The sequence below is a fragment of the Pseudophryne corroboree genome, chromosome 5, assembly GCF_028390025.1.
Source record: "Pseudophryne corroboree isolate aPseCor3 chromosome 5, aPseCor3.hap2, whole genome shotgun sequence".
Lineage (NCBI taxonomy): Eukaryota > Metazoa > Chordata > Amphibia > Anura > Myobatrachidae > Pseudophryne > Pseudophryne corroboree.
Window position 1 is genome coordinate 509107585 of NC_086448.1, and position 25963 is coordinate 509133547.

Here is a 25963-nt window from a genome sequence, read left to right on the forward strand (position 1 = left end):
GTCTCCCTTAAAAGGGAGCACCTCCAATGTCTTTTTGGAGTCTAGGTCCACCTTCCAGGACCTCAACCACAGAATACGGCGAGCCAGTATAGACGTAGCAGATGCCTTGCCCGCCATTACACCTGCCTCAGAGGACGCCTCCTGAATATAGTTGGAGGCTGTGGTAATATGAGACAGATATTGTCTGGCAGTGTCAGAAATATCCTGAGGCAGCTCATCCTCTAATGCATGAACCCCTGCTTCAATCCCTTTCGCGGCCCAGGAGGCTGCTATAGTGGGTCTATGTACAACACCGGTAAGGGAGTAAATAGACATCAGGCATCCCTCCACACGATTATGCGTCGGTTCCTTCAGTGAGGTGACATTGGTGACAGGCAGAGTAGATGACACCACAAGACAGGAGACATGAGAGTCCACTGGCGGTGGAGTTTCCCACTTGTTTCTCAACTCCACAGGGATAGGATAACGAGATAGTATCTTTTTAGACAGGGAGAATGTCTTTCCTGGAGACGAGCAGGATTCCTGATGTATATCAATTAAATGGTTAGAATGAGGTAAGACTACTTTAGTAACCTTCTGACGTTTGAATTTATCAGGTTTCCTAGACGCAGCAGTGGGATCTACCTCATCATCAATTTGTAGAATCAGCTTAATAGCCTCCACTAGGTCAGGAACATCAACCTGAGTGGTAGGTTCCTCGTCAGAAGCGACTGTATCAGTTTCGGACGGATCAGTATATTCCGCATCCTCATCAGAAGAATTATCTGAAATATCAGTGGATTGTGAGGCGGAAGCGACCCACTTAGATGACCCCTTGACCCCAGAGGGGCGTGGGGTAGACTTTTGTCTAACCAAAGATTGATTTAATTGTTGTATCTGGGTAGACAGAGTGTCCGCCAAGGGCGGATTAACTACAGGGACAATATGTGGTTGCAATGGCACAGGAGGCCCTACAGGGGGTGTAAGACATGTCACAAGCATATTCAGCATATTTGAGAACGCTGCCCAAGGTGGTTCCTGAATGGCCACAGGTGCTGCGGGCTGACTAGGTGGTGTATGGCACCCAGTACCTGAACCATCAGCTAAAACTTCCCTCTCAGTTAAATCCTTGGTGCAAGCACTGCATGATGCAGAAGCGTCTGCGGATTTCCCGCCCTGTGTGGCAGACATTATAGGGAATGTAGCCTTAGAGCGTAACAGTACAATATAGCCAGACAAACACAATACCTGCAAAGGCCCCCGATTTATGTGACTGTAAATACAGGACACAAACAGAGAATTAAAGTGGTATGAGGTGACTGAAATACACAGTAAAAAACACAAAACAGTATATACTGTGTAGCACTATATATACATGAGACCCTGACGCACTAAGACACAAAAGTGCTGCAGCCCTTGAAGAATCTTCTAATAAAAGCTCTTTTCAGGGCTGCCTAGCACAGCTCCCCCTGTTAAGTGACCTGCTCTGCAGGCACCAACTTACAAACTGAGCTCCAGTGTCTGGAAGCGGGGTTATAGAGGAGGCCATGCAATGCATCCTGGGAACAGTCAAAGCTTTAGCCTGTTGGTGCATCTGGATCAAGGTCCAACTCTACACCCGATGTATTCCCTGTGGAACACAGTGTACCCCGCTGCAGAAACCTATTATTCTACTCTGCACAAATTATTTTGTTTAAGGTGAAGATCAAGAATATGTTATATTATTTGTAATATTATATATTAGCTGCAGAGAGGGTTCCACATAGTCAGTTGTCAGAAAGTATGCTTCATACGCTTGCTCAGCACACATCCTTTCCTTGTGTGTCAGTATGGAAAGTTGGCCAAGTGATTTTGGTTTCATAATTTCAGTAAAAGATGTTCACAGGCTGAAAAGGAAGACTTACTCCACATTAGTCCACAGCATGCGAAAATCAAGCGATGTATGTGCAGATTACTGGCACTCGCTTATTGTTAGACTATAAGCAGGGTAAGACCTAGCATTCTGTGCTAGGTGATTTTCAGGATTTGTTTTAATGTACACTGCACACGACTTTACCATTTTCTACGTATTTTACCTGCAACTCTCGACGTTTCTTGCGTGTACTCAGTTAACCTGCTGACATACTGTGTACCAGACTTGCCACAAATACCTGACCATGCTATTGCATTAACCCACACTGCACAATATGACTAAACCCTCGTGTACTCTTTCTGATATTAAACATTTGTGTAAAAACACTGGAAACAGACATAACTAAGAAATTTCTTAAAGCCCCTGCCTGTCATTTCCGTGCCTGTATGTATACTGAATGCAGCACTGTTCAGATTTGGAGCTAGCTCTCCCCTGCTTGCACCTGCTAAAGTTAAGAGTATTGTTATAGATATACCAGTGTTACCTCACTACATACAGTATGTGCCAGATAAAATGCACCTGCATCTTTTTTTGTTCACCCCCCAATGTCGTATCTCCTGAAGTTCCTGCTACCTGGTCTTTCCTGAACTCTCTAGGTAGCAATCCAACCCTGATAACATGACAACAGTACAGAGAATAGAGCAAATGACAAATACTTGAATTTGTGTTAAAACAATATTCTGATAAATATAAACTTTTATTTAAGCAACCACATACATAAAAGAAAGTATTCTTGCCTCTGTCATATGCCAAGTTCAAGGTTTTTCCTAACAAAGTAACATATATATGACCAGTGACATTATGAGGAAGAATCCAGTGATGGAGAGAAGATGTGCACACAAGAGAATCCCATGTCACTAAGTCACCATAGCAGTTTCAAAAATGTGCATTTGTCACCTTAAGTACTTTTTTTGTTTTGTTATTATAGTGCAAAGTCCTTACTAGGACTGATATGTTTCTGCAAATATGACTTAGTTTATGGTTTTTGATTCCCCAAAGCCTCGATACATTTATCTGTATATCACGGATTTGCCATATTTCAATGCACTGTGGAATTATTTGCCATTTTACATAAACATTAAGAAAATGTTTCTTTCACATAATACATTACACAGTAGTAGGTTTACATGATGTTTCTTATTAAGTATGATATTGGTATAGTTTTGTTTTAACTATATTTCCTTGTATTTAGCACAGTATATTTTCATGAAGAGCTGCAACATCTAATAATCCTACATTTATTTAGCAAAATTATGTATTCAGCAGTATTAATGAGAAAATTATTTCAGGTAAAAGAGACCCTTGCTATTGTACCCGGCCAGTGGGGAGAACATAATGTATTCATTACCTGAGTCTATTATGGCACCATAGAAACAGCAGATCTATCCTGGAACCCAGTGGTTCAACCATCTCCCTTTTTACTCTACCTGAGAAAAAAAATCAACTTGTATTACTGGCTAGGAGAGCAAATGGCTCAATTTGGTAACTGTACAAATAAATGGCATCTTGAGGTAGAAACTTTAAAACTATACATTAAAAACAGAAGCACAGTAAAAGCTATAATACAGTGCTCGCTTATAACAAAGCTTTCAGGGGACTTGTGTAGATACACATATAATAAAGTGCCAGGATGCCAAGAAAACACAATAGTGGAATTAACCCTCTTCCAAGATCAGTATAGATTTTTATTCACACTCTAGATTGCACTTCTGGAATACACTGCTCTTCTCTGCCGTGATATAGACATCAATATACTTTCTTAAGACATGTTATATTATACTGAATCTTTACTTTCATTGGATGCCAATAACCAATGTGGTGTCTGCTTATATACTTTTGAATGGTGACTTGTGTAAAGTACATTAGACAGTAGATACAGTGCTACAGTAGAAACTTATGTCTCTGTCGTGTAATTGCTGTAAGCAAGAGATGAGAGAGGGGTTAAGTGATTCCACTGTCGGTTTGAAGTCCCAGCGCTGGATTCCTCCTCTTGTTGCTTATGTTTGGCAGCAAGTTGTTTGGCTTCATCCTCATCAAGGAAAGGACTTTCTCCGTATGTCTCCTTCAGCCACTTTCTGAGCTACAGTAATAATATAAAAATAACACTTCATTAAAACAATGGCCCATGGAGTACATGGTAGCATAGGCCCAAATTTATCAAGCCTTGGAGAGTGAACAATTGCACGGAGATAAAGTACCAGCCAATCATCTCCTAACTGGCATGTTACAGGTTGTGTTTGAAAAATGACAGGAGCTGATTGGTTGGTACGTTATGACCATGCAATTTATCACTCTACAAGGCTTGATAAACCTGGGTCTTAGCTACAGTAATTTAAATGCTGTTAGCTGGAGTATTGGACAAAGAAGATCAGACAAGACCTCACCCCTTTACATTTGCGCTCATCACATTCCAATATCAATATAATTTTTTTTTTCATGCATTACCCATACAAATTATATTATTTTTTTCTGAAGACTATTTTCAGAAAAAAAACGTTTGTCTTTTTAACACATTGAAAAAAATGTTCCCGAATGCCCAAAAGTGTTTATTTATTGAAATTTCAAGAAAGGGAACTAAAAACTATTTTTTTCCCCAGTCTCATAAATACTAAAAAAAAAAAAAAAAATATAGTTTGTGCTTCTTGTTTCACCAATAATCCACCTTTGCAAAATAGTAAAAAGAGGATTCTACAGTATGTGTCGGTTTTGACAAATTAAATCTGCACATGAATTGAAAATGATTTTTTTCCTTAAAATTTTCACAGCTAGCTTACAATTTGACTAATGTGTTAACTACCCTGGGAACTTGTTTCTAATAACAGTTAAATGGTTTTCAACTCATTGATCATTTGTTTTATGCTTTAGTAACAATCATATACATTAGAAACATGCCCTAGAAATGACTAAGGCCCTAGGTTGAGAATGGAGGAAGATGGAAAGTCCCTACCATTTCATCAATTTCTTCAAACCCAATTGGCTGATCTATGTGATTGGGAAACACCTTTAGAGATGACACTTCACAGTTGAAGACACACTGTCAGGGGGCTGCTCCATTAAGAGTATTGTTAACATGCATCAGTAAATGTCCTCCTACAATTTGAACTCATTTCTGGCTTCCTTCTGTGGATCTCTGCTATGCATTTTATTACCAATGGATACAAATAATATTTGCAGTGGTTCTACTTATTTTTTTTTTTTAATGCAACCTAAGATTCCATCCTATATTCAGTTGCACTGGTTCACTCATAATAAATTGAATTAAACACATGTGTTTGCTAGTGATGAGCGGATTCGGTTTTACTCGGTTCTCAAAACCGAATCTTATTGGCTCACTGATGTCACGTGTTTTGGATAGCCAATAAGATTCGGTTTTGAGAACCGAGTAAAACAGAGTAAAACCGAATCCGCTCATCACTAGTGTTTGCATACGTATCCAATCTGTACAGGGGCATTCCATGTGAATGTTTCATTTTTATATAACATACAGTGCAATGTCTTTATTTACTGTCTGTAGTGTTTTTAAGTCCAAACGTCTTCAAAGTAGTATTCATGCCCTGCAGAGAAGTGTGAGTGCGTAAGCTGGGCAGGATCTAAGCTCTGCCATCAGTGCAATAAGCGGGCATAAGAAGTGGGTCATTGTTTATAAATGCTGGATAATGCTTTCAGTAGGGTGTATTATTTTTACTGACCACTAGAGTTAATGCCTACCAAACATTTCACTTATTTTAATGGCCCATCGGCAAGGTTATAAACCTTTTTTTATCCTATTTACTATCTCACTTTTTACTGAATGTTCATACATTTACTCTTTGGGGGTGATTCCATTGTTTATCACATCCGTAGCTTTGTCTAATGTGACTGGACGCTATTCAATTGTGAAAAGTGACCAGCCCCTTGACAGCCACATTCCAAATGCATGAGATTAACCACTTAAAGTGGTTTCTCCTGTGCTCAGTGCAGGGCGCACTGCAGTTAAGGAGTGCCAGGCACTCATATCCAGCCCCAAAGCTCTCCTTTACGTGGATTTCTGCTTGCACCTCAGGAGGGTTCGGCAATAAATCGGGGGCTGGTTGCTCAAAACAACTGAATTAGCTCTAGGCCAGTTTAGACATGAGCTGCAGGAGCACAAGCATTAAATTGTCACTATGGAGCCTACACTCTAACACAGGGATGGAGAACCTGTGACCCTCGAGCTGTTGTTGAACTACACAACCCATTATGCTCTGCAACAGTTTTAGCATAGCCAAATAGCAAAGCTGTAGCAGGGCATGCTGGTATGTCTAGTTCAACAACAGCTGGAGGGCCAAATGTTCCCCATCCCTGCTCTAACACATATGACTTAACTCCTATTGTAATTTACTATAAACACGCAGGGCTGGCATAACTACTATATCTACCTAGGTGGTCATGTAAGGGGACAGAAGTTAGGGGTCAACTATATTACTGAGTGACATAATGGGCGCAGACGCAAATGCGGCACATTATCACATTGTAAAATTATGGAAAAGGACTAGGGGAACACATTGCTCTCTCCTGTAATAGTAATTTATATAAATGTTCTTGACAAGCAGACCTTTTTGATGCCTAATGTACAGTGTACTATTCTTCCATAAACAGAATCCTGCCATTCTCAGAAACCAGAATTCTGTCATGTAAATGTTCTCTATTCCAATATGTACAAGGAATTAATGCAGTCAGCTTCAAGTATGTTTAGTGGTGAGGGAAGGGAGGCAAATAAAGTGTTTGTGACCTACTGTGGATTTTCTAGTCTAGTGGAATGAGTCAGCATTTAAACATAGAATTTAACAGTTAACTCATACTTTTCCCTTCACCGTAAAAAAACACATCCTACCTTATGATAGTGACAACAATGTATAGCATTCTGTATTGTGTCACATGATAATTTCCTAACTTGACCAGAACTACATACTGCCATGCAATACTAACTCAGTCCATGTTTTATGGTTACTTACGTGATGTACGTCATGTTTTCCAAAGTCCTCGAGTTGTTTCTGAAAACCCATATTTGGGTTGGCACATGTTCTTGCACCTCTAACAGCGGCCAGAGCATCTTCCCATCCCAAATCTGTGATTGTCATGACATACGCGACTACCAAAGTCACACTTCTGGAAACACCTGCCAAACTTAAGGATCACAGGGTGAATTTCAAAGTTACATTTTAATGTAGTCGCATTTTATACAAACTGGTCATTGCTTACATTATTTAAAGGGGAATTCTATATTTCTGTTTTTATTTCACCTATCCTTCCCCTTTCTCACAGAGAGTAACCGATTATCTCTTTCCTCCATCTAGGTGACAACACTTGACCATGGGGTGAAGTGAGGGTTGAGGAGCTAGCACTTAATAGGTAAGCTTCTTGTAGTATATAAGCTCCAGGTCAGCACTAGGTTAGATAGTATATCATTAGGAATAGGTGTTCAGATGGTGGATGACCAGGTTAAAGCAGTGCATTGGTCCTTGGACCTTAGGGATATCAAAACTCAGGATACTCTCTTTGATAATTTATTTAGAACAAAGGGAATAATAAAAAGATATGTGTTATTTCCTTTATTGTCAGAATTGGTAGCTGAACCATGGGCTTAATCCTGAACAGAAATGTAAGATCACACGCAGGCTTCCTTCTATGTATCTAATTCAAGGAGACAGCTTACAGACAACATTCAACGATGGATGCTCCTATAGCTCATTTATCTAAGGCTATGGCTTTCCCTATTCCAGATGTGCCCTCTTTAAAAGAGGGCACAGATGAGAAGTGCAAAAGTATTTTTAAACCTATTATGTAGCTGCTGTGGCAATTTCTAGTATTCAGCTTGGGTAGCCAAGGTAATGGAAAAGCGGACTGATATTTTGGCACAAGGAATACAGGTCCTGATTTTGAGCTATAAGCTGATCATACAGCCACTAAGTCTTTGGATGCAGCTGCTGTGCGATAATATGGTAACGCCGCAAGAGGTATCTTGTGTAAATAGACGCCTCCTGTTGGCTTTTCTGATCCACTGGTGAACCCAAGGACATAGCATCGGGTCATCTGCATGAACATTGGTCATCTGAGTAACCCTCAGGAAACTTAGGATGGCCGGTAGATTCATGCTGCTGAAGGCAGTGAAGCCACTTGCTTCAGCACGTCGGGAAAACAGGGTCAAACCCCCCCCCATTTGCTGTTATTCTTCCCGTCCCCACCCCCAAATGCTAGCAGCATGTAGCGGCATTTGGGGCACTGCAAGTGACATCACAGCCCTGGATCTGCACATGTGAAGTGCAATTTCTGCGCATGGACAGATCTGTAAACATCAGGCTTAATATACAGTACATCCCTGAATTAGGCCCACAGTCACACAGTTCTAAGTCTCGGTTATCTATTGCAGAACAGCTCATAGTAGAAGATGATTATATGGGAGAAGCCACTTTAGAAATGTCTTTAGTACAGTCAAATATTTCTAGGCTAGCTGTTGAGACTATGCGTATACTATGGTTAAAATAACAGTGGATCCCAATACAAATACCTTTTTAGGAGCTTACCTTTCAAAATGAAAGTTATTGTTTGGCCCAGAGCTAGATAAAATTATTTCAGAGGCCACGGGAGGTAAAGTTAAATTTTACCTACAGGAAAGTTTTAGAAGTCTAAGATTCGGTCCTTTCAATTACTATTTAAATGGGGCAGTCATCTACATCCTTTCAGGCCAGGGATAACCTCTACCAGGTTTTGTAAGAGGAAGAAAAAATAAGGCCTGAGCCAGGGAAACAAGTGCCTAGCCTCCAGGATAAGTCTGCATGGCAGGAAGAGGATACACCCAGACGTGTCTGTGGTAGGTACCAGTCTTCAGTTATTCAAGGACCAGTGGAGAAGGACTTCTTCTGGTTGACAGGTTACAGCCTTCTTCTTTCATGTCCACCACCAGATGGTACTTTTCAACAAGGTTACCGAGCAACAGACAGAACTGTGTGGTATTATTTCAAGCAGTCACAGCTCTTCTGGATTTGGCAGTGCTTATCCCAGTACAAGAAAAACAAAAAGAAATGGAATTTGAGTTCAATTTGTTTTTAGTCCAAAAACCAGATGTGAGTCACAGACCAATTTTACATTTTAAAGACTTGAATACAAGAATGCAGGTAGGCAGATTCAGAATGGAATCTGTAAGACCAGTCAAACAGTATGGAGGAAAACATGTTTTTTAAGACAAGGATGCCTACTTCCAAGTGCTCAGTTAGGAAATTCATAATGTAGTTTAACACACAGATGTGTCCACTTACACCTTTCCTTTTCTGCTTCATTTGGCATGACATTCGTAGCACGGCTAAGCTGCTTTTCCATGAGTAGCGACTGGATGGATTATTTAAAAAAAATTGCTGCATAATAATTTGTGTAAACTAGCAGATTAAAGTAGAAAATTTTATGAAAAATCCCAAGGCGTGGCTAAATCACAGAGTTCATTGCATGCCAAATCGAGCCACATGGCTAGATTTTAGGAAAGGTGTATGTGGACACATCTTGTATGCAGTCGAGGGAAGACATTTTCAAATCATGGCAGGCCTTCTAAGATTACGGAAATTAGGACTGTTCTCTATTTAGACAATCTGCTGTTCAAAGCAGATTTTAAGAGTGCTCCTCAAGTAGATTTGTAAAGGGCAGTAGGGGTCCTACAGTCCCCATGGCTGGGTTATCAAATGACAAAAATCCAAGAAGATTCCCAGTCAGTGCATGAGATTTTTAGACCTTGTGTCAATACACAATTAGCCATGGTCTTCTTGCCAAAGAAAAAGATCAGAGACATTCAGTTCACAAACTTTTGAAGATCTGGAGTCTATAGGTTCTTTGTTGTATGAACTAGGAAAGATGGTGCTCTTGTTCGAAATGGTCCAGTATGACAGACTGCACAGGTTGTTCCAATTAAACATTTTAAATGCTTGGTTGTGGTCCAACCATCAATTATTGACTCAGGTCATCATCCATTCACAAGTTACAAGAGAGTCCCTCAAGTGGTGTATCCGATCAGAAGACTTAAACAAGGCAGTTGAGCAATTTATTTTTTTACTATGCATAGGTCTAAGTTGCACTGCAAAGACGCAGTGAGGATTTATTTGCAAAGTGAGTGACAGGTAGTGACCGTTTGTGGGAGGTAACATAGGGTGGCTTCAAAGGCATTGGCGTTTCTTGACCGTTTCAGGTGTGTGTAAGCCTGCTGCTGCAAATTCGTACACAGCTGTAAAAGCTCCAGCAGCTTACTTGCAACTGACCTTCTCAGCAACCATAGAATTGTATAGAGGTCTGATGGTGCATCTTTGTAAGCAAGCAGCTTATCAGATATACTGTCAGCGGGGATCTCTGTACAAATCCTTGTGGAAGCATCATTAGCATATTTCTGAAGATTCGCTGCGTGCGAAAACTCAGTTATAATTGCTATGGTGTCCGTCTCTAAATCAGGCTCTAAGAGTGATTCTAAATGCACTGAAGAAAGAACAATCACTTAATCAGGGAAGACCTGTATGAATCAAGTCTGACAATGCTATAGCAGTAGCATACATAAATCATTAGGCGGACAAAGTCCCCCTGCAATGGGAGAATCTTTTCAGAGATTAAATTGGCAGAGGTTCATGTTCCAGCAATATCTGCAGTCTTTATCAAGGAATAGCATATTGGAAGACAGACTTTCTGAATCAACAAACCATTCTGATTACCTTCTTCATGGAGTGGTCTCTGCATCCACAGTCATCTGTTAGCCTTTCTAATAGATGCAATCATTGTCCCTTGGAGATTTCATCTAGCTTACATTTTTCCACCGATACCCATGCTTCCTCACAGCACTGAGGTCAATGGTTTGATTCCCACCGTGGCCCTAACTGTGTGGGGTTTGTATACTTTCCCTGTACATGCATGGGTTCCCTACAAGCCAAAAAAAAGTGTGTGTTTGTTTATGTACATGTGTTTAGGGCAGATTACATTAAAATACTGTTTCTATGTGATTTGGTTCAAGTTCAAACTGAAAAATGGGTTGGAGGGTAGGAGTTTATATATTGCAAAAAGTTAACCAATACAGGGGTCTATTCATGAATCAGTGAAAAGTGTGGAGAAGTGTGCCAGTGGAGAAGTTGCCTGTGGCAACCAATCAGTGTTGAGGTAACATTTATAAAGTGCTTCTATAAAATTATACGTAGCAGCTGATTGGTTGCAATGAGCAACTTCTCCACTGATTCACTTCCCCACACGTTTCACTTCTTCATGATCAGACCCCAAAGTGCTTGCTACTCAACTCTCACTAAACTCCAGGGTCAAGAAGTGTCCCCCAGATCGAGAAAGACTTAAAAGAACCAAAAATCTTATTTTTAGTGCCAAAGGTATCCCATACTTAACTTGCATGATATAACAGTAAAGCCAAAACCTGAGAATTCTGGTAAATGCTATTAGTTAAAACATCTCAGTGCAAGGACCTGAGGCTCTATAAGTAGTAGCAATTAGCAGTAAACTTCAATTACAAGGTGTGTAATACAATTGCTCTAGGAGAGGGCAATCAGAAACCCCCCGAAATAAAGCTATGGGGAGAGGAGGGATACATAACTGTCCTCCTGCATTTGAGGGTATTACTGGCCTACCAACAGTCCCATTTTTTGACGGAACAGCCTCAAACTCATAGCCTTAAGAGAATGGTTGGCTGGTACACAGTTTAGCTTGGACAAAATGTGTGCATGATAGGGTGAGTTGGGACATGCTGGATGGGTTGTAGGTGAGAATGGGTAAATCTGGGTAGAGCTTATTTATGGGCAATGGTTTTTCATTTAAATGTCAGAATTTAACAGTTTGGGGAATAACCAGAAACATGACCTAGTATTCTTCTTTATTTATTTATTATCCTATTATTCAAATAAATGTAAAAGGAAATGTATTTCACTTAATATCAAAATTGTGTCCACTATGCATTATATCTAATGTATTAGCTCAGTGGTTCCCAAACTTTGAGTTACTGTGCCCTAGAGTATCAGATTTTTTTTCAAGATACCCTTAGACCAAATGTCCTTTACTAAAAAATATAGAAATAACTATTAAATTAAGTAAATTGTGTTTAAATGTCATCCTTATGTTCAATTATGTGGTGAGGGACAGGATTTGCTTCTGTTTTCCTACATAAATTATGATTGGTAGCCTCCAGGACTGGTTTTGCCTATTCCATTGACCTTAAATAACTTGAATTGGTCCTGGACCACCAATCCAAGTCACCCCTGCAAGTGTCCTGAGGCACCCAAGGGTGCCACAGCAAACAGTTTGAGAACCACTGTATTAGCTACATTAGTTACGGCAACAATCAAACCCACTGTGTGAATTTACAATTAAAACATGTCATTTTGCAATTATTCCCTTATGCACCCCTCTCTCTTGCCAAGTACAATGAAATATTACTTCCTCCTCAACTGCAGGAAAACAGTACCCGGATAACCCAGGTTCACTATATATACAAAGATGTTGCAATGACAAGTTGGCGGGAGGCTGATAATGTGCACTTTCATAGGTTGGGATTGCTAATTACTATAGTTTATGTGAAGGTCAGTGCAGACACTGGAGTAATGACACACCCATTATATAAAAAACAAACACAGCAGACTTGATCTATACAAATGTGAGGTCCATGGCATTATGCAAGCATTAATCGATAATATGGTTTGTGCACGTCTCATATATCAATTACTTTTGATTAGTGATGCACAGCCGTGTTCTGCAGAGCTGAAGAGTGGGAAAACAGCCCCACATACATTAGGGACATACAGTACACATCTATCTCACTTTCTCATATCAAGCTCTAACTATCACTTTCTCAAATCTTTATTCATCACAAAATAGAACATAGGAAAATAGATTTTACTGAACTTGCCTCTGCAAATTACCAGTATGTAGGTACTGTAGATTTAAAATTAAGCCATTTCTTAAAGACTGGAATGGTACATACCAGTGAACGAGACAGCCTTCACCTTTCAATCGGCATTTGTGAATAAACTCTGTACTCTCTTTAAAATGTTGTATCCTGGGAGGCAACAAAGAAGAAATCAGTCATATACTCATATGTATAATACTGGACACTATTTACCTTCTGGTTTTGTTCAGTGAAGCAGCCATAAGAATTCTGTTAAAAATAGCTAGATCTGTACCAGTTATTCAAAAACGAGTTTTATGGTAAGAACTTACCTTTGTTAAAACTCTTTCTTCTGCGAGGTACATTGGGCTCCACAAGTCTGGACAATGGGGTGTAGAGTAGGATCTTGATCCGAGGCACCAACAGACTCAAACCTTTGACTGTTCCCAGAATGCACAGTGCCGCCTCCTATATCACCCCGCCTCCCAGCACAGGAGCTCAGTTTTAGTTAACCAGCCCAAAGCAGTAGCAGGAAAAGAGACGACAACAGTTAGTAGCCACATACACCACATTCTCACGACAAGAGAAGTGTCAGCGGCTAATGCCATATCAACCCAAAGAAGCTAAGTGCGTCAGGGTGGGTGCCTTGTGGAGCCCAGTGTACATCGCAGAAAGAGTTTTAACAAAGGTAAGTTCTTACCATAAGACTCGTTTTCTGCTGCGGGATACACTGGGCTCCACAAGTCTGGACAATGAGGATGTCCTAAAGCAGTTCCTTATGGGAGGGGATGCACTGTAGCGGGCACAAGAAACCGGCGTCCAAAGGAAGCATCCTGGGAAGCGGCAGTATCGAAGGCATAGAACCATATGAACGTTTTCCCGGAGGACCACGTAGCCGCCTTGCACAACTGATCAAGAGTCGCACCACGGTGGGCCGCCCAAGAAGGTCCAACAGACCGAGTAGAATGGGCCGTAATGTGAGTAGGAGCTGACAGACCAGCCTTCACATAAGCATGTGCAATCACCATTCTAATCCATCTGGCCAGGGTCTGCTTGCGAGCAGGCCAGCCACGTTTGTGAAATCCAAACAAAACAAAGAGAGAATCAGATTTTCGAATAGAAGCAGTTCTCTTCACATAGATACGGAGAGCCCGTACCACATCCAAAGACCGCTCTTTGGGAGACCAATCAGGAGAGACAAACGCTGGAACCACAATCTCCTGATTAAGGTGGAACGAAGAAACCACCTTAGGTAAATATCCGGGACGAGTCCTAAGAACCGCCCGGTCACGGTGAAAAATCAGATATGGGGAACTACAAGACAAGGCACCCAGATCCGACACTCTTCTAGCAGAGGCAATAGCCAGCAAGAACACCACCTTAAGGGAAAGCCACTTAAGGTCAGCTGAACCAAGAGGTTCAAATGGAAACTCCTGCAACACCTCCAAAACCACCAACAAGTCCCAAGGAGCCATAGGCGGGATATAGGGAGGTTGGATACGCAACACACCCTGAGTGAAAGTATGAACATCAGGTAAAGTCGCAATTTTTCTCTGAAACCACACCGAAAAGGCAGAAATATGAATCTTGAGGGAGGTCAGACACAGGCCTAAATCTAGGCCCTGCTGCAGAAAAGCCAAAAGTTTGGCTGTACTAAACTTGGAAGCGTCATAATTGTTAGATGCGCACCAAAGTATGAATGCCAGACCCTATGGTAAATCCGAGCAGAAGCCAGTTTCCGGGCCAGCAACATAGTTTTAATGACCTCTTCAGAAAAACCCTTAGTCCTCAAGACGGAAGCTTCAAGAGCCACGCCGTCAAAGATAGCCGGGCTAGGTCCTGGTAGACACAAGGGCCCTGAACGAGGAGGTCTGTGGAAGTAGAAGTGGATGCTCTGACGATAGGCCTTGCAGGTCTGAGAACCAGTGCCGTCTGGGCCACGCCGGAGCTATAAGTAGCAGAGTTCCTCTTTCATGCTTGAACTTCCGAATTACCCTGGGCAGGAGTGACACCGGAGGGAACACGTACGGCCGCCGAAACCTCCACGGCACCGCCAGTGCATCCACAAATGCTGCTTGAGGATCCCTTGTCCTTGCTCTGAAGACCGGAACCTTGTGATTGTGTCGAGACGCCATCAGATCCACATCTGGAAGACCACACCTTTCCACAAGGAGTTGAAACACTTCTGGGTGGAGGCCCCACTCGCCGGTATGCACGTCCTGACGACTGAGAAAGTCCGCTTCCCAATTCAGGACTCCCGGAATGAATATCGCTGATATTGCCGACAGATGGCGTTCTGCCCACTGTAGAATCCGTGAGGCTTCCTTCATTGCCAAACGGCTTCGAGTGCCGCCTTGATGATTTATGTAAGCCACTGTGGTGGTGTTGTCCGACTGTACTTGAACAGGACGGTTCTGAATTAAATGCTGGGCCAGGTTCAACGCATTGAAGACCGCCCGCAACTCCAGAATGTTGATCGAGAGGAGAGATTCCTCCTTGGTCCACCAACCCTGTAAGGAGTACTGCTACAGCACCGCGCCCCAACCTCTTAGATTGGCATCTGTTGTCAACAGGACCCAGTTGGATATCCAGAAGGGACGGCCCCTGCACAATTGTTGGTCCTGGAGCCACCAGAGCAGCGACAGACGGACCTCCGGAGTCAATGAGATCATTTGAGACCTGATCCGGTGAGGTAGACCGTCTTGGCTAGAATCAGTTTCTGGAGGGGGCGAGAATGGAATTGAGCATACTCCACCATGTGGAATGCTGACACCATGAGGCCCAGCACCCGCATCGCCGAATGTATCGACACTTGCGGATGAGAAAGGAAGCAACGAATCCTGTCCTGAAGCTTCAGGACTTTCTCCTGAGACAAGAACAACCTCTGGTTGTGAGTGTCCAACAGCGCTCCCAGGTGCACCATGCTCTGAGCAGGGACCAGGGGGGATTTCTTCCAGTTGATGAGCCACCCGTCGGCTTGTAGAAACCGGACCGTCATATCCAGATGACACAGGAGAAGATCTGGGGAATATGCCAGGATTAACAAGTCATCCAGATATGGCAGTATCCTGACCCCTTGACGGCGGAGTACCACCGTCATCACCGCCATAACTTTGGTGAAGACTCGCGGAGCCGTTGTTAAACCAAAAGGTAATGCCCGAAACTGGTAATGTAGGTTGCCAATAGCGAACCTCCGGTATTGTTGATGTGACACTGCTATAGGAATATGCAGGTAAGCATCATGTATGTCCAGGGAGACCATGTAGTCCCCAGGTTCCAAGGCCAGAACTATAGAGCGAAGGGTTTTCATACGGAACTTGGAAACCTTCACAAACCTGTTCAGTGCCTTGAGGTTGAGAATGGGCCGGGAGGACCCATTCGGTTTCGGGACAAGAAACAGCAGAGAATAGTACCCCCGGCCCCTCTGAGCAAGAGGCACCTGTACTACGACTCCTGTATCCAGGAGGGTCTGTACCACCGAATGCAGAGTGTTTGCCTTTGTCTGGTCCGACGGGACGTCTGTTTGGCAAACTCGATGAGGGGGTCAGTTTTTGAAGGCTATGGCGTAACCTCGGGTGACGACTTCCCGTATCCAGACATCTGCAACCATTCCTGGGTATACCCTAGAAGCCCCCCCCCCCCCCTCCCTGGGATCCCCGCCCCGTCATGCGGCAGGTTTATCGGTCTTGGCAGCTGGCTGACGGGCAGCCCAGGCTCTTTTGGGCTTCGGCTTACCAGGTTTGGAAGTGCGGGCCTGCTTTTGGTACGCCTGACCTTTTGCTTTACTTGAAGGATGAAAGGGGCGAAAGGACGTGCCTTTGGCCTACGACACATAAGGAGCTGTATTAGGCAGACAGGCAGTTTTGGCAGTAGCCAAGTCAGCCACTATCTTATTTAAGTCCTCCCCAAACAGAATATCTCCCTTGAAAGGGAGTACCTCCAGGGTTTTTCTAGAGTCCAGATCCATAGACCAGGATCTCAGCCACAATATCCTGTGAGCCAGGACTGACGTAGTAGAGGCCTTGGCTGCTAGGATACCGGCATCAGAAGCCGCCTCTTTAATATATCAAGAAGCTGTGACAATATATGACAAGCAACGTCTAGCATGGTCAGAAGAGATTTCAACTTCTAACGCCAAGGCCCATGCTTCAATAGCCTCTGCAGCCCATGTAGCTGCAATAGTGGGCCTTTGTGCAGCACCCGTGAGGATGTAAATCACTTTCAAACAACACTCTAAACGTTTATCCATAGGCTCTTTTAGAGACGTGACGGTAGTGACAGGTAGAGCTGAGGAAACCACCATCCTAGCCACATGTGAGTCCACTGGAGGAGGCGTTTCCCAATTCTTAGACAGCCCTGGCGCGAGGGGATAGTGAGCCAGCATTTTCTTTTGAGGCACAAATTTCGTACCCGGGCTTTCCCAGGGTTCCTGACGTATATCCACTAGGTGGTCAGAGTGAGGTAAAACCTGTTTAACCACCTTCTGACGCTTGAACCTATCTGGTTTCTTAGGAGGAACGGATGGCTCGGGATCATCCGTAATCTGCAGAATTAAATTGATAGCCTCCAAAAGATCAGTAACATCCACATGTGAACTACCCTCCCCATCAGCCGTATCTGAGTCAGAACCTGTGGGGTCAGTGTATGTGCTGTCTTCATCAGACGAGGTGTCAGTGACAGCAGTGGATTGTGAGGAGACAAGCGCTCGCTTAGAGGACCTCTTGGACTTAGGCGAGCGTCGGTCAGACTTTTTAGCAGTCAAGGACTAGTTCAACTTCTTTAATTGAGCAAATAAATCATCTGCCCACGGTGGGTTAGCTGCAGGGACCACATACGGTTGTACCGGCATTGAGGGTCCCATAGGGGGTGTTAGTTTGTGAACTAGCGTATGCAGAAGCGTGGAAAAAGTGGCCCAAGGAGGGTCAGTATGTGCCTCCGTTGCCACAGTCTCACTGAGGGGCAAAGAGCATGTAAAAATCCATAGTATTCGGCTTAACGCTGAAATCCCTGGAGCAATTTACACCCAACTTGGTACACATATGATTTACAATCTGGGAAAAAAATACTGTGGGGGTAAGACACCCCCTAGCACCCCTAGGGAGGGGGGGGGGGGGGGGAGGAGAAGGGATTGACATGTAAAAATCCATAGTTTTCGGCATAACTCTGGAATGGCTGGAGCAATTTACACAGAGGCACCCACGGGTAGGGGCAGAGACACCCACGGGTAGGGGCAGAGGCACCCACGGGCAGGGGCAGAGGCATCCACGGGCAGGGGCAGAGGCACCCACGGGCAGGGGCAGAGGCACCCACGGGCAGGGGCAGAGGCACCCGGCACCCACGCGCAGGGGCAGAGGCAAACACAAGTAAAGATAGAGGCACACACGGGTAGGGACAAAGGCATACGGGTAGGAGCAGAGGCACCTACGGATAAGGGTAGAGGCACACACGAGTAGGGGCAGAGGCATACTTCAGTGTCAAAGCTAAGCACGAAGACCAAGGGCCCTTTGACATAGTCAGCCTGCAAACTTAACATATTTAACATACAGTCGTCCTAGCATTTACAGCACTGAACAGGGCAGCATCACAGGCAGGACTGGGCAGAAAGAGAGGCGGATTATTCTCCCAGACGTGCGACCTAACAAAGATTGGCCTTATTCTTTAAATTCTGTAGCGAAGCGCGGGTATTCAGCTAGTTATATATATTTTATATATATATTACAGGATTTCCAAGCTGATACATTGTACATAGATTTCAAAGGTCATGCATGGTGATTCAGAGGTGGGCGCAGAACATCTGCACCGTTGGAAGAAGCTGCTGTGTGTAAATATGCTAGCACAGCTGGAGATGTCTTGTGTAACAGATGCCTCCTGACAGCTTCTGTGATCACTGCTGTGTCCGAAGATGCAGCATCGAGCTACTTGTGAAAGCATCGGGCATCTGAGTAACCCTCAGGTTACTCAGAATGGCTGTCTCACATCTGTATCAGAGACTAGTACATCTGCTTCGGAAGACGCAGACAATTGCCTTGGCACTCCAATAAAATGGGGGCAACAATTCACGTTTTCAGGGAGGCTGCATGGTGTTGTCCCTTCCCTGCCCCCAAACAGCCACAGCCCGTCAATCAGGCTGTGTCTTAATGGCTGTGCCATTATAAGAAGCCAGGGGCCAATATTTACTAAGAATTCGAGTTTGTCCGATTTGTTTTTTTTTTTCAAAGTCCCAATCCGGGAATTCACTAAGCACCAATCTCGGCAGTGTTTGGACTATTCGTAATGGTTTGATTAGCAAAGTTCAGAAATACGAATGAATAGACCATCGGTCAAACACTCGAGTGCAGTGATGCACTGACACCTGTTTTGGTTTTCAATGGATTCCTGACCAGTGTCAAGAGCTCCTGAGCTCTCTCTATCGGGAGATAAACCCTCTTCTGGTCTGTGTCTAGGATCATGCCTAGGCGAGGCAGATGAGCTGTAGGAACCAACTGCGACTTCGGAATATATAGAATCCAGTCGTGTTGCCGTTTCACTTCCAGAGAAGGTGATACGCTGTCCAGCAACTGCTCTCTTGATCTCGCTTTTATGAGGAGATCATCCAAGTATGTGATAATAGTAACATCTTGCTTCCGCAGGAGCACCATCATATCCGCCATTACCTTGGTGAAATTGGTAATGCCAATCCCGTACCGCAATTCTGAGGTACGCCTGATGAGGTGGATAAATGGGGACACGAAGGTATGCATCCCTTATGTCCCGATTAATTTCAGGCTTGCAATGACCGCTCTTAGCGATTCCCTCTTGAACCTGAACCTTTTCAGGTACATGTTCAGGGATTTTAATACAATATGGGTCTAACCGAACCGTCTGGTTTCGGGATTATAACATGGTCGAATAATAACACCCTCTTGTTGAAGGAGGGGACCCTTGACCACCACCTGTTGAAGATACAATTTACGAATTGCAGTTAACACTGGCTCCCTCTCTTGGGGGGAAGCCCGCCGCGTCCTCGGTAAGGGGGCATCTTCTCACAGTCCAGCCTGTATCCCTGCGATACAATTTCTATTGCCCAGGGATCTAACAGGGAGTGAACCCACTTGTGGCTGAAGTTACAAAGGCGTGTCCCCACCGGGCCTAGCTCCGCCTGTGGAGCCCCAGCGACATGCAGTGGATTTGTGTAGAGGCCGGGGAGGACTTCTGTTCCTGGGGACTAGCTGTGTTGTACAGCTTCTTTCCTCTGCCCCCGGCTCTGACAAGAAAGGACGCACCTCAGACTTTCTTGTTTCTTTATTCGAAAAGCTGCATTTAATAATGTCGTGCTTTCCTAGGCTGTGCAGGAATATAAGGCAAAATATCAGAATTACCAGCTATAGCTGTGGAGACCAGGCCCGAGAACCTTTCTCCACACAATCCTCAGCCTTCCATATGCCTCTTAAGTCGGCATCATCTGTCCAATGTATATTCTACAGGACACGTCAAGCAGAAATCGACATAGCTTTTGTCTCTAGGACCCAGTATACTCATGTCCCTTTGGGCATGCTTTATAATTATATATCTATCACTTAAGACAACATCTTAAAATATTTATATGCATACTAGGGTCTCAATCTCTGCTGATAAGGTACCTGTCCACGATGCCACAGCGCTATAAACCCATGCCGACACAATCGCCGGTCTGGGTAGTATACTAGAATGTGCACACTATCTGCAGGATCCCTGAGAATAGCTAGTGCAAACAGGACACCCAAGGGGAAGATTCTCAACACATCCTGGCCCTAGTGGGGAAAGGATACAGCCTGAGAATTCTCTTGTGGGAAGCTGCCGTCTCTTGTCTGGAGATTCCCGCTCTTTTTCCTCATGAGAGGAGGGAAATTTACCTCAGCATTCTTCCCCTTAACATGTGTACTCTCGTGTCAGGGACAGATGAGTCATCAGTGATATGCAAATCATCTTTTATTCCAATAATCATATATTGAATATCTTTTAGCCCTCTTGGCTGTAACTTTGCATTATCGTAGTCGACAGTGGAGTTAAACTCCGTGTCGATACTTTGTTATTTTGGATAGTGAACATAGAGAGACTCTGAAGGACTCTGTGACATAGGGACAGACCAGGGTAGATTTCCTTTCTGTTCCCTAACCTTTTGTGCAATAATTTTACCTCAGCACTTACACATATCCAAACAGGTGTCGGCGTTGTCGACGGAGACACCCTCCCACACACATATCCGCTCTATCACCTCCTTAGAGGAGCCTTTTACCTCAGACATGTCGACACGCGCGTACCGACACACCACACACACACAGGGGATGCTCTATTTGAAGACAGTTCCCCCACCAGGCCCTTTGGAGAGACAGAGAGAGAGTATGCCAGCACACACCACAGCGCTATATAATACAGGGATGTACACTATACTGAGTGATTTTCCCCCTATAGCAGCTTATATACACAGTTTTGCGCCTAAATTTATGTGCCCCCCCTCTCTTTTTTACCCTTTGTGTACCAGGATACTGCAGGGGAGAGCCTGGGGAGCTTCCTTCCAGCTGAGCTGAGAAGAGAAAATGGCGCCGGTGTGCTGAGGAAGAAGGCCCGGCCCTCTCAGCGGCGGGCTTCTGTCCTTTTATGTACTTTAATGGCGGGGGTTAATGCACATATACAGTTTATCAGACTGTATTATGTGCTTTTCGCCAAGTAAGGTAATCTAATTGCTGCCCAGGGCGCCCCCCCCCCCCCCAGCGCCCTGCACCCATCAGTGACCGGAGTGTGTGGTGTGCTAAGGGAGCAATGGCGCACAGCTGCAGTGCTGTGCGCTACCTTAATGAAGACCGGAGTCTTCAGCCGCCGATTTTCAACTTCTCTTCGTTCTTCTGGCTCTGCAAGGGGGACGGCGGCGCGGCTCCGGGACCGGACGACCGAGGACTGGGCCTGTGTTCGATCCCTCTGGAGCTAATGGTGTCCAGTAGTCTTAGAAGCCCAAGCTAGCTGCAAGCAGGTAGGTTCACTTCTCTCCCCTCAGTCCCACGTAGCAGTGAGTCTGTTGCCAGCAGATCTCACTGAAAATAAAAAACCTAACAAATACTTTCTTTTCTAGGAAGCTCAGGAGAGCCCCTAGGGGTGCATCCAGCTCTGGCCGGGCACAGATACTAACTGAGGTCTGGAGGAGGGGCATAGAGGGAGGAGCCAGTGCACACCAGATATAGTACCTAATCTTTCTTTTAAGAGTGCCCAGTCTCCTGCGGAGCCCGTCTATACCCCATGGTTCTTACGGAGTACCCAGCATCCACTAGGACGTCAGAGAAATATAGTCTATATTATGTGTGTGTATACACACCTGAGGGCTTGGGACGCCCTCATTTCTGGATTAGCACCCCACCCACTGCCTCTCAGGCTTTTAAACAGGGAACCACCACATGCTGACTGCACAAAAGGCATAGGTAAGATCCTTTCAATTATATACAAAGTCAGTTTGGGGGTGAACTTTTGGTACATGGAGCTCCCTGGATATCTCTGGCTGTACCACTTTGGGGCATCACCACCTTACATTTATTTTTAACACAAATACAGGTTGAGTATCCCATATCCAAATATTCCGAAATACAGATTTTTTTTTTTTGAGTGGGAGTGAGATAGTGAAACCTTTGTTTTCGGATGGCTCAATGTACACAAACTTTGTTTAATACACAGTTATTCAAAATATTGTATTAAATGACCTTCAGGCTGTGTGTATAAGGTGTATATGAAACATAAATGAATTGTGTGAATGTACACACACTTTGTCTAATGCACAAAGTTATTAAAAATATTGGCTAAAATGACCTTCAGGCTGTGTGTATAATGTGTATATGAAACATAAATGCATTCTGTGCTTAGACTTAGGTCCCATTGCCATGATATTTCATTATGGTATGCAATTATTCCAAAATAAGGAAAAATCCGATATCCAAAATACTTCTGGTCCCAAGCGTTTTGGATAAGGGATACTCAACCTGTATCACCCTGTGTTTGTTTTATATTTATGTAGCATTTTTCACATATCTTTTACACTTGTAACACTGATCAGCTAACCTCACTTTCTAACACACTGACACCTTACTGCTGTCCTCCCTTTTTTTTTTCTTTAACACTCAGCAGCCTCTTTCATTTGCTTAGCACTGATCTCTCACTTTTCTGTGTGATGCCTTGGGGTGGCGTGGCTGGGGTAGTTTTGGGGGTGTTCGGCGCCCCAGAGGCGAACCCCTATAGTGTTACGGACATGCCCAACGAGGTCACAGTGAAGTAGGTGGGCAGGCTCATATATGGCCAATATATGCCAAGAATATTACGGTTGTTATCATTTTAATGGTAGTACTAAGTCCCAGCAAGGTAGCACATCCCATTATAAGAAGCCAGGGTGTGCAGTCCAGGACCCCTATCCAAAATATTGTGTCTTAGGGGGCACTGCATACAACGACATAGAGTAGCTCATGCACATGTGTAATCCACCCACCACTGGAGCTGTACGCAACCCATCGATTTCACGTACAGCTCTGTATCAGGCTTTTAGATTTATTTGGCAGACATTTTTCATCTTGGCCAATTCATATCTGCAATAAATGGGATATAAGAATTTGTTCTGCTTTGAACCAGACTATCTGAGAACATGTCGGAAGGGTAACACTAATAGAAGCTTACTAATCCTAGTCTCCAAAAATAGGATTTTAATACCTACCGGTAAATCCTTTTCTCCTAGTCCGTAGAGGATGCTGGGGACTCCAAAAGGACCATAGGGTATAGACGGGATCCGCAGGAGACATGGGCACACTAAAAAGACTTTTACTGGGTGTGAACTGGCTCCTCCCTCTATGCCCCTCCCCCAGACCTCAGTTATAGGAACTGTGCCCAGGAGAGACGGACATTTCGAGGAAAGGATTTTTATTAAACTAAGAGCAAGAAACATACCAGCCCACACCATAAACACACCGTACAACTGGGTCAGCAGGAAACTAGATAACAGTATGAACAAACAACAGCAACAAGCTTAACATTACCGATACACAACCTCGTGTAACCGAACATAACCAGTATCAATACAACTGCAAGGAACAGTCAGCACTGGGATGGGCGCCCTGCATCCTCTACGGACTAGGAGAAAAGGATTTACCGGTAGGTATTAAAATCCTATTTTCTCTTACGTCCTAGAGGATGCTGGGGACTCCAAAAGGACCATGGGGTCTATACCAAAGCTCCAGACCGGGCAGGAGAGTGCGGACGACTCTGCAGCACCGACTGAGCAAACATGAGGTCCTCATCAGCCAGGGTATCAAACTTGTAGAACTTAGCAAAAGTGTTTGAACCCGACAATGTAGCTGCTCGGCAAAGTTGAAGTGCCGAGACCCCTCAGGCAGCCGCCCAAGATGAACCCACCTTCCTGGTAGAAGGGGTCTTTACAGACTTCAGCAACGGAAACCCAGCCGAAGAATGAGGGTGCTGAATCGTATTACAAATCCAGCGTGCAATAGTCTGCTTAGAAGCAGGATTTCCAATCTTGCTTGAAGCATACAGGACAAACAGAGCCTCTGTTTTCCTAACAAGAGCCGTTCTGGCGACATAAAATTTCAAAGCCCTTACAACATAGAGAGATTTTGGGACTGCCACAGCATCCGTAGCCACAAGTATCACAATAGGCTGATTAATGTGAAACGAAGAAACCACCTTCGGCAGAAATTGCCGACGAGTCCTCAATTCTGCTCTATCCACATGAAAAATCAAATATGGGCTCTTGTGAGACAAAGCTGCCAACTCGGACACTCATAGAAACATAGAATTTGACGGCAGATAAGAACCACTTGGCCCATCTAGTCTGCCCCTATTTTATTTTATCCTTTAGGCAATCTCAAACCTTTTTTAACCTTAATTCTTTGTAAGGATATTCATATGCCTGTCCCAAGCATGTTTAAATTGCCCTACAGTCTTAGCCTCTACCACCTCTGATGGGAGGCTATTCCACTTATCCACTACCCTTTCTGTGAAGTAATTTTTACATCAATTTCCCCTGAACCTCCCCCCCTCCAGTCTCAATGTATGCCCTCGAGTTCTAATACTTCTTTTCCTTTGAAGAATGTTTCCCTCCTGAACTTTGTTAAGACCCTTGATATATTTGAAAGTTTCTATCATGCTCCCCTTTCCCTTCTCTCCTCCAAACTATACATGTTAAGATCTTTTAGCCTTTCCGGGTAAGTTTTGTGATGTAGGCCATGCACCATTTTAGTTGCCCTTCTTTGTACACTCTCTAATGTATTTATATCCTTCTGGATATAGGGTCTCCAGAACTGGACACAGTATTCAAGATGGGGCGGTACCAATGACCTATACAGTGGCATTATCACTTCTTTTTTCCTGCTACTGATTCCTCTCCCTATGCAACCAAGCAACACTCGTCTGGCAGACGCCAAAGCCAAAAGCATGACCACTTTCCAAGTGAAAAACTTTAACTCAACCTTACGCAAAGGTTCAAACCAGTGAGACATAAGAAACTTCAACACCACTTCAAGATCCCACGGCGCCACAAATGGAGGATGGATATGCAGCACACCCTTCACAAAAGTCTGAACCTCAGGAAGAACAGCCAATTCCTTTTGAAAGAAAATAGATAAAGCCGAAATCTGTACTTTGATGGAACCCAATTTCAGGCCTGCATCCACGCCTGCCTGCAAAAAATGGAGGAAACGACCCAAGTGAAACTCCTCCGGAGGAGCTGCCTTGGTTTCGCACCATGACACATACTTTCTCCAAATACAGTGATAATGTTTCGCCGTGACCTCCTTCCTAGCCTTAAGGAGAGTGGGGGTGACCTCCCCGGGAATACCCTTCCGAGCTAAAATTTGGCGTTCAACTTCCACGCCATCAAACGCAGCTGCGGTAAGTCCAGGAACAGGCAGGGCCCCTGCAGTAACAGGTCCTCTCTTAGAGGAAGCGGCCAGGGATCTTCCACTAGTAATTCCTGAAGATCCGGATACCAGGCCCTCCGTGGCCAATCTGAACCCTTGTTTGCCTTATGATCCTCAACACCTTTGGAATGAGAGGAAGTAGAGGGAAAACATACACCGACTGAAACACCCACGGAGTCACCAGGGCATCCACCGCACAGGCTTGGGGGTCCCTTGACCTGGAACAATACTTTGGAAGTTTCTTGTTGAGGCGAGACGCCATCATGTCTATCAGAGGAATTCCCCAACGCC

The 25963-nt window shown here is 44.2% G+C and overlaps 1 protein-coding gene across 2 annotated transcripts in view; it reads right to left on the reverse strand.

Annotated features, from left to right (window-relative positions):
- Positions 1 to 2569: 2569 nt before the first annotated feature.
- The window catches only part of DUSP22 (dual specificity phosphatase 22), a 264351-nt gene continuing 240957 nt past the window's right edge, over positions 2570 to 25963 (reverse strand). For both annotated transcript variants that reach the window (XM_063923058.1, XM_063923059.1), the window contains exons 5-7: positions 12849 to 12923; positions 6865 to 7036; positions 2570 to 3971 (exon numbers count right to left, since the gene is read on the reverse strand). In XM_063923058.1, coding sequence (XP_063779128.1) covers positions 3786 to 3971; positions 6865 to 7036; positions 12849 to 12923 — 433 coding nt within the window. In that variant the 3' untranslated portion in view covers positions 2570 to 3785. The remainder of the gene's footprint in view (positions 3972 to 6864; positions 7037 to 12848; positions 12924 to 25963) is intronic.